Source organism: Procambarus clarkii, chromosome 18, assembly GCF_040958095.1.
Source record: "Procambarus clarkii isolate CNS0578487 chromosome 18, FALCON_Pclarkii_2.0, whole genome shotgun sequence".
NCBI classification, from domain to species: domain Eukaryota; kingdom Metazoa; phylum Arthropoda; class Malacostraca; order Decapoda; family Cambaridae; genus Procambarus; species Procambarus clarkii.
In genome coordinates this window covers 33,424,650-33,438,344 of record NC_091167.1, presented here as the reverse complement: position 1 = coordinate 33,438,344, position 13,695 = coordinate 33,424,650, and the positions used below count along the sequence as shown (strand labels likewise).

The 13,695-nt window shown below is 48.0% G+C and overlaps 1 protein-coding gene across 1 annotated transcript in view; it reads left to right on the top strand.

Moving 5' to 3' along the window:
- The window catches only part of LOC123754401 (uncharacterized), an 82,410-nt gene that overhangs the window by 43,522 nt on the left and 25,193 nt on the right, over positions 1 to 13,695 (top strand). The window contains exons 12-14 of the mRNA XM_069326798.1: positions 45 to 204; positions 11,019 to 11,121; positions 11,583 to 11,751. Of these exons, the coding sequence (XP_069182899.1) occupies positions 45 to 204; positions 11,019 to 11,121; positions 11,583 to 11,751 (432 nt within the window). The remainder of the gene's footprint in view (positions 1 to 44; positions 205 to 11,018; positions 11,122 to 11,582; positions 11,752 to 13,695) is intronic.

The window sequence follows — 13,695 nt, the reverse complement described above, 5'->3', positions numbered from 1 at the left end:
TAGTAGGAAAGGCTTAGGAGACCAAGTAGTCCTACTCTCCCTAGGAATACAGTTACTGTACTGTAATGTATTCCCATATCACATTACTTTTACCAAAGGAACATGCTATACTTTTTTCAGTTATCATCGAGGAAGCTGCCGAAATTCTTGAATCACATGTCATTGCATCTCTTACTGCCAACTGCCAGCACCTCATACTGATAGGTAGGATTTTTATTTTATTATTGTGACTGCAATTTCAAATTATTTCCTACCATTTCAAAGTTTTTGAAGAAAGTGCATAATTCATCAGAAACGTTACAAATTTATGCTGAATTGACTATTTCTTGTTTTCTGGAAATACAAAGGGCAGAGGTAAACTGGAATAGATATAACAAAGCTAGGAACAAAAATGTAAGTATAAGAGTATCAGAAAAATGAAAGCTATGCAAATAACAGTGTATCCAAAGCAAAGAAACAACCAAAGTTACTATATACCCATATATGAAGGAAAATGACAATGGAGAACCAAGTGACTAGACTATGCAAGAGGTCAGGAATCTATTTATTGCTAAGTGAATGGAAGCATTGGTGTTAAATAATTTTTTCAAATGCCTCCCTCCTGCTGTGGGAACTAAATCTGGGACCTTATAGCTGTGACCTGACTGTGTTGACAAATTGCATTCTTTTCCTTCAGGACTCATCTCTCCGTCTTTGCTCAGATTGCATCATGATGGTCCATTGTCTGAATAGTGGGCCTTCTGTGTATTGCCTCTTCATATGGGAGTGAAGTCTTTGAGTAAAGCTTCTTTTCTGGTTTCTTGGAGTTTATTCCTTAGTGCAGTCCATAATCAGCATGTGTCAAAGCTGACAACCTCTCCCATTTTCAGCTGATTTTAGTGGAGTGGAAGGCAGATGCAGCCACCTCCTGCTAGAATTGTAAGATGTTTCTGCCATCTACAAGTGGACTTGTTTGCCTCAGGATTGAATTGATATCTGGCCAGTGTTGTTCCATTTCTAGATCACAAGGCTTGCATAGTTGTCACTTTATCTAGACTGCAGTCGTTGGTCATTCTTCTTCCTGTTTCCTCGGTCTAGCTGCTCCTCCCTGTGTTGGCTTGTTTGTAGACCTTTGTGAGTGGTGTCATTCTTGTCGCTCAACATGTGGCCAGTTCTACCCTTTCCACTTTCCATTCTTTATATGGGTATTTTACTTTCACATTTGTCTCATTCATTGAAACATCAATGAGACTGCATACCTGGCCTTCCATCATTAATTTGTCTTCTGGCATTTATCTTGTTTCATCAGCGATAGTTTGTCCTTTCTTTCTTAGTTCTGGATTATCATTTGATGTCCAATACTTTGATGTCCTTTCATCTCATACAGTTCAACTTTGTCGGAGACTCTGCTGCTTGCATACCTCATCTCCCTCTGTTTTTAAATTATTTCTTGGTTTTCTTTCACCTCTAGCTGGTTCATGCTTCTCTTGAATCTCTTGGCCATTAGGTCGTGTTTTCATGTTATTTGTCTTCTCACTTTAAGTTTAAAGGTTCCTTGTTTAAGACATCTTTTTTGTGGGCTTTGGTTTCTGTTGATCGTTTTGATAGGATTAATGTTCTGTGCTAGAAGCATGATTTTTTTTTTTAAGATATCTGTACTTCAAAAATAGGTTGAAACCTCTGATATTGATACATAAGGACACCTCTAGTCTAGAAGTTTGTAGTTTTGGCAGTATTCTTTGCTAATAAGTCCAAAATGAATAATTGGGCTCTGGATTTTGGGTGGCCCAATTGAATGTTTGCCTCTAGCTGTTTTATTGGATGCTCTGGTGATCTTTTGTGTTCTTTTTGGCAATGTTCTCCTATCTGAAGTGTGTTATGACTAAGCAACTTGGAAGCTACTGAAGGGTTCTTCCTAAAATTAGGTGTTCATGTAAGGAAACATTCTTAAGTAGAGCTGCAGAGTGCCTTTTATCCACACTCTGTTTTCCCCTCCTTTCCTGTTGGGTGGGGGGGTTCAACACAGACTTTTCTGGGCGGGCAACTATGTGCAGCTTAATTTCTTTCAAGTGGTGGTATGGTTATTTCACCAACATATTATGTGGGTTTCCTCAGTTTTGGACAAATCTCTGATCTTTAACCCTTTAATTGCGCAACGCGCCTGCAGGCCCAGGCTTCAGGTGCGCAACGCGCCTCTGGGTGTTTTTATTTTTCACGTTCCATTCAAAACTCCCGCGGCTACATGGGGTTCACATCAGCTTCCTCAGGGCTCTTCTAAACAGACGTCATCTTTAAAAAAAATCATGGTCCACATTGCCGGGTGCCAGAGCCTCAGTAGTGAGTGAGCAACCAAGGCTGGCGCTCGCAGCATGAGTGCACAGCACTGCTGTTCAGCGTGTGACCACAGCATCTCCTAATATTGTCAAAATATATATATAATCTGTTTTATTTAGCCATGATAGTATTATAGAAAAACCCGAGTGTGATAATGACTGGGTACAATGTTCAAATATCAGTGATTCAATGCTGTTCACGATGTTCACAGTGCTAGCCACAGCACCACAGCATTATTTCGTCCATGTAGGAACCTTCAAACTACTTTTTAGGTTCCTTTTCAAAATAAACTTGTGGTCAGTTATTCATTTACAGGTATTAGTGACCAGGATTGTGGTTATAATGAGGGTTGTGCATAGGAAGGAGGAATTTTGGTGAGGAAGGGAGAGAATTGAGGTAGCCTCACTGTGTGGCATTAACTCTTGTTTTGCTCACCATACTAGCTTCGTTTTTCGCTATGGAGAACACACATGTACATAGGTATATACAGTGTGTGTGGAATAGTGTAATAACAGCACCAGGAGTATGTTGTGAGGAGCTATTTTGGTGATGGAGGTGACGTCGTAATCGTGGCGTCGTCTGCTGTCTGCTGTGTGATTTGTCATGCAGTGTATGGTGGCCACTGTACTGTTTGGACACAATACCGGCTTACTTGCATAGTTCTGGTAAAAAAACATGTAGATAGGTATATATAACATGTGTAAATTGTGTAATAAATACAATAACAGTATGGTGGGAGGAGCAATGTTGGCGAGTAAGATGTTGGGAGTGAGGGAGGGCTGGCTGGGTGTGGCTGCTCACACTCGCGGTGTTCTGAGTGTGTTGATGGTGAATGTATATAGTGTGTGACAGTGTAGAGTGTGTACATATGTTGTAAATATACATAAATGAACTTGAAACATTCGTGTGAATAACTATGATTTGGAGGAGCAATGTTGGCGAATACAATGTTGGAGGAGTGAGGGAGGGCTGGCTGGGTGTGACTGCTCTCACTCCCGGTGTTCTGAATGTGTTGATGGTGAATGTATATAGTGTGTGACAGTGTATAGTCTGTAAATAGATTGTATATATACATAAATTAGCATGATACATGGTAAATATGTGCAACATATGTGTACACAAGTGTCATGCACGTAACACTGTCTTCGGACAGTACGGATGTTTTACTGCCATAATATAGTGTATGTGTTCATTATACATAGGATTAGCATGTAAAAACAATTAAAATGTATTTGGAACAGTGCGCAAAAAATGTGCAAAAATATATTTGCGGCAACTCGCGCGCCCTGCCCCGGGCGCCCCACCGACCCCGAGAGCATACTGCTCTGGTGCACAAGGAATTATGACGTCACGGCCCACCTTTCGGACCCCATAGCAGCCAAAGTAAGTACAATTTCGAACTTGCGTTGCTATACCCATATACAGGGAGGGGTTTTTGACACTTTCCGAAGAAAAAATAATTTTTTCCCAAGGTTTCATTTCCTGCGCACTGGGGGGATGTCATATTTATAGGCCGCGCAGTTAAAGGGTTAAGCATTCCAACCATAGAGAGCTAGATTATGGTCCTGGCTCCCTACAGGTCACCTTGTATTAGAGGTTTAGCATGATCTTTAGGCTTAGCTTTATCAGCTTGTAAGGACCAGGAAGCTATTAACAGTCTTCTTGAAAAGGGTGTTTCATTATATTCAAAGCTTTACCGATATGTAATATTTTCAAAGTATGGTCAGTTTTGTGTTTATTTTATTTATTTATTTATTTATTTATGCATATACAAGAAGGTACATTGGGAATGTGAGGATACATAATATGGTAATTACAGTCTTGTAAAGCCACTAGTACGCGCAGCGTTTCGGGCAGGTCCTTAATCTAAGAAAATTTTAAGTAGGTAAATACTTGCAAAATTTATAGACAAAAAAAATGATAACAGTTACATGGATAACAGTTAGCAAACTTCCTCTTTCTCTGACGAGCCCTTAGTCTTAGCATTCATGGGTGTCTCGTCAATGTATGCATTTGAATAGCAAAGCTGTATATATAAAAATATGTGAATTCTATATATATGGCTTTATGAGTGATTTTTGTTTAAAAATGTTGATACAGTATGCAAAAGTTCTTTTCTGGGGGGAGCCTCGTCGGCTCCCTGGAGCTTTCCCAGGCTGATATGCTAATGTCAGACTTTGGCATCAATCATGTGTATGGAGTTCTTAGGCCTACTGGGGACCACGGCCAGAACCAGGCCCCCTCAGAGAGGCAAGGGGAGCAATGGCCTATAGAAACCTCCGTGTGGCTGGAAGCATTCTATGTCTGCCATCGACTGGAACAGGCACCCAGAAAGATAAGCACCTCAAAACAAACCCCTATTCTGGTTAAAATTGCTACCATAAGCCGAACTGGTGGATAGAAAACCCCAACAGAAAACAAGCAAACTAGTGTGACGTCACATATCGCTGCTCCGCTGTCTGCGCAGCGGAGCAGACAGCGGGCCTCCCCCTTCGCCCCTCCCTGGGAGGGGGAAGGGGGAGCCCCAGACCCTCCACACCGGTTACCCACACCTCAGTTCTTGAGGCTGATGCTATAGGCGAAGGTTGTGTGCTCTGGCTCCAGTGTTGCTACGGCACTGTGCTTTGCGTGTGGTGTTTGTTTTTGTGGGTGCGAGAGCCAGGAGTTGTCTTCAGTACTCTGGCTGCATGCGCCTAGGGCTGCCTTCCTTAGGTGCCCTGTAAGTACTGCCCTTGGGGCTTGGGGCCACCTTCCACAGGCTCCTCGGGGTCGGCCTCTGCTGGTCCGTTTTACCTTTTCGGTTTTTCGGCCACCTGTTGGGCTCTTGGGTGTTCTGTTCTCCCTTGTTACCAACAGGTAAGAGGCAGTTTGCACTGGTAGGGGCGCAGGGTGCTGCACAGCTTTGTATTCCCGACATAACGGCTGGCTCTGTTCCTTGGGGTTCGCTGTCCTCTTGCTGGGTTTTGTTTTTCTTTTTGTTTTTGCCTGGTGGGGGGTTCTGCCCTATTATTCCACTGGTGTTTGCCCTTCCACGGTTCTCCTCGGTGGTGCCCCCTGCTAGGTCCTCGTGAGTGTACACGTCCCTGGGGTACAGCTATAGAAGTTCGCTTGGTAGTTTTGGGCGCCGGTTAGCAGTGCCCTGCCTGGGAATACCTGAGTGCGAGTCCTCTTAAAGTAAACGCTCAGGACCCTGGGAATCCCCTAGGGGGGTGCGTGGGTTCGATGGATGTGACCCCCAGCATCCCCGCTCGCTGTGTGCAAGTTTTAGGGTTGCTCGGCCCCTTGTCTCAGGGTGACCCCTCATTGTTTTTGCCTCTGCCACGCTGCCTGTTGGGTCAGTGATACTTTCGACCCTGAGTCCTGTGAGTGTTGCTGCTTGCTTGTGACTCAATTTACCCAATCCTCGGATGATTCTATTCAGGTACAGGCGGCGCGTGCGTTGCAAGCTAGGTTTTGTCTGTTGCAACACACTCGGTTGGTTGCTCACCCGGATGCCCCGGGGCTGCCCCGCTTTGCTTTTCGAGACCCGGACTTGGGGGTGGGGGTCGCTTCGATCCTGGTTCAGTCCGCACCTCCTCGTCCTTCCCCTTCTGTACGTTCTGGCCCCTCCCCCCCATCCTGATTCCAGCCGTGAAGCGTCTCCAGCCGTGAAGGTTTCGGAGTTGGAGCAGGGGTTACTTGATTTCAAGACTCGGGCAGCTTCGGGGGTGCCCCTTCCAGGGGGGTGGTAGAGGCATTCGAGTCTTGTCTCCTAGCCGAGGCTTCTGGGTCTGACCAGTGGGCCCCCCCTTTCTTCCGGCTTCTACGGCTGCTCCATCCTTGTCTTGTGGGGTCGTGGCTTGGGGAGAGGACTCGGCCCCAGGTCCTGCGGTGAAGGAACTCGAGGCTGGGGAGGGGCTGACTTGTGTGCCTTGGGCCCCGCTGGACCCCGCCTGGGTTTTTCTTCCCTCTGAGCAGGGCTTATTGTTACAAGGTGTGGGGTGGTCTTTTCCCCCCTCTGCGTACGAGTTGGATTTGGTGTTGGCCCCTCCCCGGGTTCGGTTCTGTGTTCCGCTGGGTACGTCGGTTCTGTCTTTCCGGAGGTTTTCGGCTTATCGCATCCAACCTGGTGTGGTGCGGGTGGCCTTTGCAGCTTACCTCCTGCGTGACCTGGATTATGCCTCGGAAATGGGTCCGTCCGAGTTCAGGTTTGGGACTTCGTTCCCTTTCTGGCTCCATTACAAGGTTCCGGAGTTTTCCTGGTTAGCGGACTGCCCCTTGTTTGTTCTGGATTCCTGGCATTCCTTCTGTCGTTCCCACATGCTGGAGTGGGAAGCTTCCACGGTGCTTCAGGTTTTCCTGGGGGGCTATCTTAAGTACCTGAATGAGTGCTTGTTTGCCCCTGCCCTTCCCCGCGATGTGGGTGTTATTCAGCTCCATGTGCAGGTTCCCACCCTTTCGGCGGCGCTCATAGCGGAGGACTTGCGCGCCCGGGGTCTTTTGGCTTCGGCCTTGCGGTTCTTTTCCCTCCTGGAGCTGTCCTCGGATTGGCTCGTGGAGGATGTGAGGACGCTTGGGTCCGTCCTGGGGTCCGGCGCCTTGTCCTCGGCAGCACGTTCGTCGGCTGCCTTAATGAAGCTGTTCACGTCGATTTTGCGGGATGCGGTTTCCCTGTTTTATGCTTTCCGTCTCGAGTGTCGGCAGGCGGTGCTGGGTTCCTCCGTGGAATCTGCTTGGGCTCTGGCTCTTAGGCGTTCTTCGCCTTTTTGTCCTCTTCTGTTTGAGGAATCGGCCGTGGCGCAGTTTATTCAGGCTGCGTCATTGGCTTGTCGTCCGATGTCGGACTTGTTGGTTTTCCAGGGGTCCTGGGGTGGGTCTTTCTGAAAGGGTCGTGCCAGGGCTCAGGGTTCCTTTCGTCTTGGTAGGCCACTGGTGTCAGGTTCGGGTTCGGCTCCTACTTCGGACCCTCCCTCGTCTGGTCGGCGTGGTGTTCGCTCTGTGCGGGGTTCTGGGTCTCGTAAGGGGCGCCGGCCCTTTCATGGTTTGCCCCATTGACAGGGTGATGGGGGGGGGGGGGCGGCTTGCGCTGTTCGCCCACGCCTGGTCCCACGATTCGTGGGCATTTCGGGTCGTGTCTGTTGGCCTGGGGTGGCGTTGGGGGGGGGTCAGGGCTGGCAGGGCAGGTTTCTTCCCCTGCGCTCTGTCAGGTCGTCTGGAGTGGGTTCGCTTGGGCGTCGTCGAAACGACGTCATCCCTCAGATAGGTTTCCCGTCTGTTTCCAGTCCCGAAACGGGACTGCGCGGACGTGCGGTTCATTCTGGACTAGTCCAGTCTGAACCCCTCAGGTTCATTGTCCCTCTTTTTGGATGACTACGCTGTCATGTCGGCTTGCTTGCTAGCCAGGGATTTGGTTCTTTCCCAATTCGCCGGGTTCGGGTTCATAGTGAACTGGAGGAAGTCCCATCTGGTCCCTTCTCAGGTTCGGACTTGGCTGGGTTCAGCTCCTCTTGGAGTTGGGTGCTTGGATGGTGTCCCTGGACCTCCGGGACGCTGATTGGCATGTTCCGATTCATCTACGGTTCAGGGACTGGCTCGGTTTTGTTGTGAGGCGTCTGAGTTACCGCTTTCATTGTCTCCCGTTCGGGTTGAACCTGGCACCTTGTGTGTTCACGCGCCTTACGCGGGTCGTGGTAGCCCGTTTGCGTCTCCTAGGTGTTCAGGTGTTGGCCTACCTCGACGACTGGCTGGTTTGGGCTCCCAGCCGGTCGGCTTGCTTGCTAGCCAGGGATTTGGTTCTTTCCCAGCTCGCAGGGTTCGGGTTCATGGTGAACTGGAGGAAGTCCCATCTGGTCCCCTCTCAGGTTCGGACTTGACTGGGTTTCGTGTGGGACTCTCGGACCACCTCCTTGTCTCTCCCTCCGGAGTTTCTCCTGCGGCTGTGTTCCTGCCTTCGTCTGTTTCTGGTGGGCCCTCGGGTCACCCGGCGGTTGCTCGAGAGACTGTGCGAGAGCCTGAACTTCGCGATGGTGGTCTACCCACCTGGTCGGGTTTGACTTCGTCGGCTGTTCTGGTTCCTTCGGGGTCACCCCCGGGGGCCTTGCATCGGCTGCTGCGTCACTAGCTTCCTCTTCGGGTTTTTCGGGGTTCAGTGCCTTGGCGCCTACCCGAGCCCTCTCGATGTGTACACAGATGCGTCGTCTCTCGGCTGGGGCTTTGTGACCAGTGCTCACCAGGCCAGCCAGGGGCGTTGGGATCCGTCCTTCCGTCGAGCTCACAGCACGGTGCGGGAGTTCGTGGCAATGTGGTTTGCTCTTTGGAGGATTCGGGTCGCCCACGGATCGACGATTTGGCTCCATTTGGACTGCTCTCCGGTGGATCATTGCTTCAACCGCGGGGGTTCGATGCAGTCCTTGTCTCTTTGGGGTTGGTCGCTCCGGGTGATTCGTCTGCTGAGTTCTCGGGATTTGGCTCTTCGCGGTTCACGTACAGGGAGTGTCCAATGTCTTGGGCCCTGTCTCGCTTCGTTCCCCTCTCCACGGAGTGGACGGTTGACGACGATTCCTTCCGTTGGCTTTGCCAGACGTTTGGGCGCCCCGAGGTGGACCTCTTCGCGTCGGCGTGGTCGCGGCGCCCTTGTGATCGTGAGGCCGTCGGGGTCGATGCCTTTCGGCTTGACTGGTCGAGTTGGGGGTTCCTGTACCTCTTTCCCCCGGTTCGGCTGTTACTCCAGGTCCTGACTCGCTTGGAGACTTACCAGGGGAGAGTTGTCCTTCTGGCCCCTTGGTAGCCGGCCCAGCCTTGGTTTCAGGCGCTGCCTGCTCGGTGTCCAAACCCGAGGGTTTTCCAGCGGCTCCGCCTCTTTCAGCAGATCGGGTCAGTATGTCACGTGGCTGGTTCAATCTTCTCGAGTCTTCGCGTATGGGTTTTTTTTACTCGAGTCTATCATCATCTCTATGGTGATCAGGTGGCCTCCTTGTTGGTGTCCCACCTGAGGGCTTCTTCTTAGCGGCAGTATGAAGTTTCCTGGCGGTCCTTCTGTTTCTTTTTGCGTCTTCGTCGTGTTAGTTCGTTGTCTGTTAGGGTGGTCTTGTCCTTTCTCTCTTGGTTGCTTGAGGACCGTCATCTTATGCCTAACACTGACGCCTCGTATCGTGCGGCGCTGGCGGAGCCGCTTCAGCTTGCCTTCAGTATTGATGTTACGTCTGCGCCGTTTCGCAAGCTGTCTTGTTCCTTGTTTCACCTCCAGCCTGCTCATGCGCCGCCTGAGCTGTCCTGGTCTTTGGACAGAGTGCTCGCTTACCTTTCGTCTCCTCGTTTCATTGTGGCCCCTTCGGTCCGGGATTGTTTCTCCAAGGCTCTTTTCTTGTTGGCATTAGCCTCTGGGGGTCATGTAGGGGAGCTTCATGCTCTCCTCCGGCGCAGGGGTTTCTGCTCTTTTGGTCGTGGAGATTGTTTTGTTCGCTTGCAGCCGTCTCCTTCTTTTCTGGCAAAGAATGAGACGGCTGCGTTCCGGAGGGGTCCGTGGGTGGTAGATGCTTGGTTGGTCCGGCCGGGGGTGCATCATGTTTTGTGTCCGGTTGCGGCGCTTCGCTGTTATTTGCGCGCCACGGCTTCTGTGTCCGGGGACGCGCTTTGGGTTGATCCGGTTTCCCTTCTTCTCTGTTTGCGGGTTCGGGTCTCCCAGGTTGTCCGCAGGGTTATCAAGTCCAGCCAGCCTGCGGTCTATCCCCATGGCCATGATGTCCGTAAGTTCCCGGCTCTTGCTACCATCTTTTGGAATATATCTTGGTCTGATATTCGGGCGCAGGGTTTTTGGCGGTCGAACAGGGTCCTGGCTGCTCGTTACCTTGTAAATGTCCCTGGGCCCCTTTGAGCCTGTATTGCTTTGGGTCGGCGGTTGCAGCCAGTTGTCTCGGCTTCGAGTTGAGGAGTGAGCGACGACCACCTCCCGGGTAAGTCCCTCTTTTTCCGTCTGTGGGTAGTTAGCTCCAGGGAGCCGATAAGGCTCCCCCCAGAAAACCAGCATTGAATGTAATGAAACGCCATTTTCTGGGTGAGTCCCGGAGGTTCCCCGGCATCCCTCCCTCCCTCGGTCGGTGTTTTTTTTTGCGTTTTTGACATCCAGCTTCAAGAACTGAGGTGTGGGTAGCTGGCATGGAGGGTCTGGGGCTCCCCCTTCCCCCTCCCGGGGAGGAGAGAAGCTGCGCAGACAGCGGCGCGGCGACGTGTGACATCACACTAGTTTGCTTGTTTTCTGTTGGGGAGTTCTATCCACTAGTTTGGCTTTTGGTAGCAATTTTAACCAGAATAGGGGTTTGTTTGGAGGCTCTTACCTTTCTGGGTGCCTGTTCCGGTCAATGACAGACATAGAATGCTTACAACCACACAGGGGTTTCTATAGGCCATTGCTCCCCTTGCGTCTCTGAGGGGGCCCAGTTCTGGCCGTGGTCCCCGTTAGGCCTAAGAAGTCCATACACATGACTGATGCCAAAGTCTGACATTAGCATATCAGCCTGGGAAAGCTCCGGGGAGCCTCCGGGACTCACCCAGAAAATGGCGTTTCATTACATTCAATGCTGGTTTTTGCAGCAGATTAGGTTACATTTAAATTTGTCCATTCAAGTGGGGTTTTGTTGCGCTTCTTAGACAGGAGTATAAAGTAACCATAAATTATAACTATATATTTGCATTTGTTAATGTTTAATTTAAAACATTGTTTGCTTTAGGAGATCACCAGCAGCTTCGTCCAAGTGCCACAGTGTTTGAGCTAGCAACTAAGTATGGTCTGGAAACTTCCTTGTTTGAAAGATTGATCAAAAATGGCCTTTCGTAAGTACTGTATTTGACACAGTTGTGGTCAGTGTTTTGTACCTATATATATTGCAAATTGTTAACATTTCTGTACTATTGCAACTGTGCCCAAGGCCAAGCTTTCCTGGTGATACAGTAGTGTGGTTTACTTGGAATTTACTTCTGGTCAGTTTAAAAAGACTTATTTCTACCGTTTGGCATGAGATCGGGTTACTCGGTGATAATTTGATCACTAAGACTGATGCTACTCATTGTTTACATAGCAATCACAATCCACTTGATCAGATACGGTCTGTACATTGCTCAGGTTGCCAGACTTGGAAGTGGTTAGAGAGCCCGAGAGGGATTTTCATATATCGTCAAATAAAAGAAATTTGATCATGATGTGTTTCGATATAAAACTGTTGCCTTCCTTGATTGTGTTAATACAATCAAACCTTACACTGATTTGTGTTTGAAAGCATATTTCTTTTCTCTAGGTATGAAACTCTGGAATATCAACATCGGATGAGGCCCAGCATCTCTAGACTGCTCGTGCCATCTATATATCCTCAGTTGAAAAATCATCCTTCGGTTCATACATATCCACATATCAGGGGCATCACTAGGGATGTTTTCTTCATATCACATGATATTCCTGAGAGAGAGGTTTGTCCAAATATAAAGTTCAGTATTATTTTTATGTTCCCATGCATTACTTTTTTTCTCTTCACCTTTCCTTTTGCCTTATATTGACTATCCCACACTTTACTTTGTCACGATTTGATAAGGGTCCAGGATGGACTGAAACGTAGTCCATCTTTTATTTCACACTAAGTATTGTGACTTATTCTGTGCTTTAAAAAGACAGTTTTATTTGAAAGTAACAAGTTGCATAGTATTCCAATATAACAATTCAATTTCTTTCTTTATTATGCACCCCTATACCCATCCCATGGGCGGTGGTGTAAAGGATTATAGAGGCACATAATTGGTTCAGGAACTGAACCCTCTAGTTCGTTTAGCTAAGCAAATAACAATCTTTTGACGCTAGTTACATAATTATTAATGTTATATATACATGTACACATACTCATACATCATGTACATACCTGTATATATATATATATACATATACATATATACACATGCATATTTAATCACCTACACAAATACACACATCAATAATCTTTTGTATCACAAATGATTCAACAAGAATCTGCGGAGCTAGCAGTCTCCGTGGTGTAGTGGTAAGACACTCGCCTGGCGTTCCGCGAGCGCTATGTCATGGGTTCGTATCCTGGCCGGGGAGGATTTACTGGGCGCAATTCCTTAACTGTAGCCTCTGTTTAACGCAACAGTAAAATGTGTACTTGGATGAAAAAACGATTCTTCGCGGCAGGGGATCGTATTCCAGGGACCATAGGATTAAGGACTTGCCCGAAACGCTACGCGTACTAGTGGCTGTACAAGAATGTAACAACTCTTGTATATATCTCAAAAAAAAAAAAAAAAAAAAAAAAAAAAAAAAAAAAGAGGCTCACAACAGTCACTATACAAGGCAGTTTATATCTATAGTGGGGTCACACAATTACTAATCTTGCTCCACACCCACCCAACTGGGCGGCAGCTTTACAGTCATGTGCATGCATTACCTACAGTAAGCAAATTTTGGATACTTCACTAAGATTTCGGGCAGCACATCATTATGACTGAAGTACTTACCCATTTCTTTGACACTATTGATGGTGTTATCTCTAAATTCTGCAATTTTTTCACATTCCATTATATACAAGTGCCACAATGTGTCTTTCCTGTGAGGATCATTTCATTTAGGATGTTTTTGTGGAAAAAATTCAGGTATTTTTGTGGAAAAAAAGGTGGAGCTCTGACATTACTTTTGTGATCACATAATAATAATAATAATAATATGAAAAAGAAATCACATTAAATAACAATAATATAATAATTCAGTGTCGGGGACAGGAAGCCTGTGTGCTCACCTAATTGCTCACCTAATTGTGCTTGCGGGGGTTGAGCTCTGGCTCTTTGGTCCCGCCTCTCAACCGTCAATCAACTGGTGTACAGATTCCTGAGCCTATTGGGCTCTATCATATCTACATTTGAAACTGTGAATGGAGTCAGCCTCCACCACATCACTTCCTAATGCATTCCATTTGCTAACTACTCTGACACTGAAAAAGTTCTTTCTAACGTCTCTGTGGCTCATTTGGGTACTCAGCTTCCACCTGTGTCCCCTTGTTCGCGTCCCACCAGTGTTGAAAAGTTCGTCCTTGTTTACCCGGTCGATTCCCCTGATGATTTTGTAGGTTGTGATCATGTCCCCCCTTACTCTTCTGTCTTCCAGTGTCGTGAGGTGCATTTCCCGCAGCCTTTCCTCATAACTCATGCCTCTTAGTTCTGGGACTAGTCTAGTAGCATACCTTTGGACTTTTTCCAGCTTCGTCTTGTGCTTGACAAGGTACGGGCTCCATGCTGGGGCCGCATACTCCAGGATTGGTCTTACATATGTGGTGTACAAGATTCTAAATGATTCCTTACACAGGTTCCTGAACGCCGTTCTGATGTTAGCCAGCCTCGCATATGCCGCAG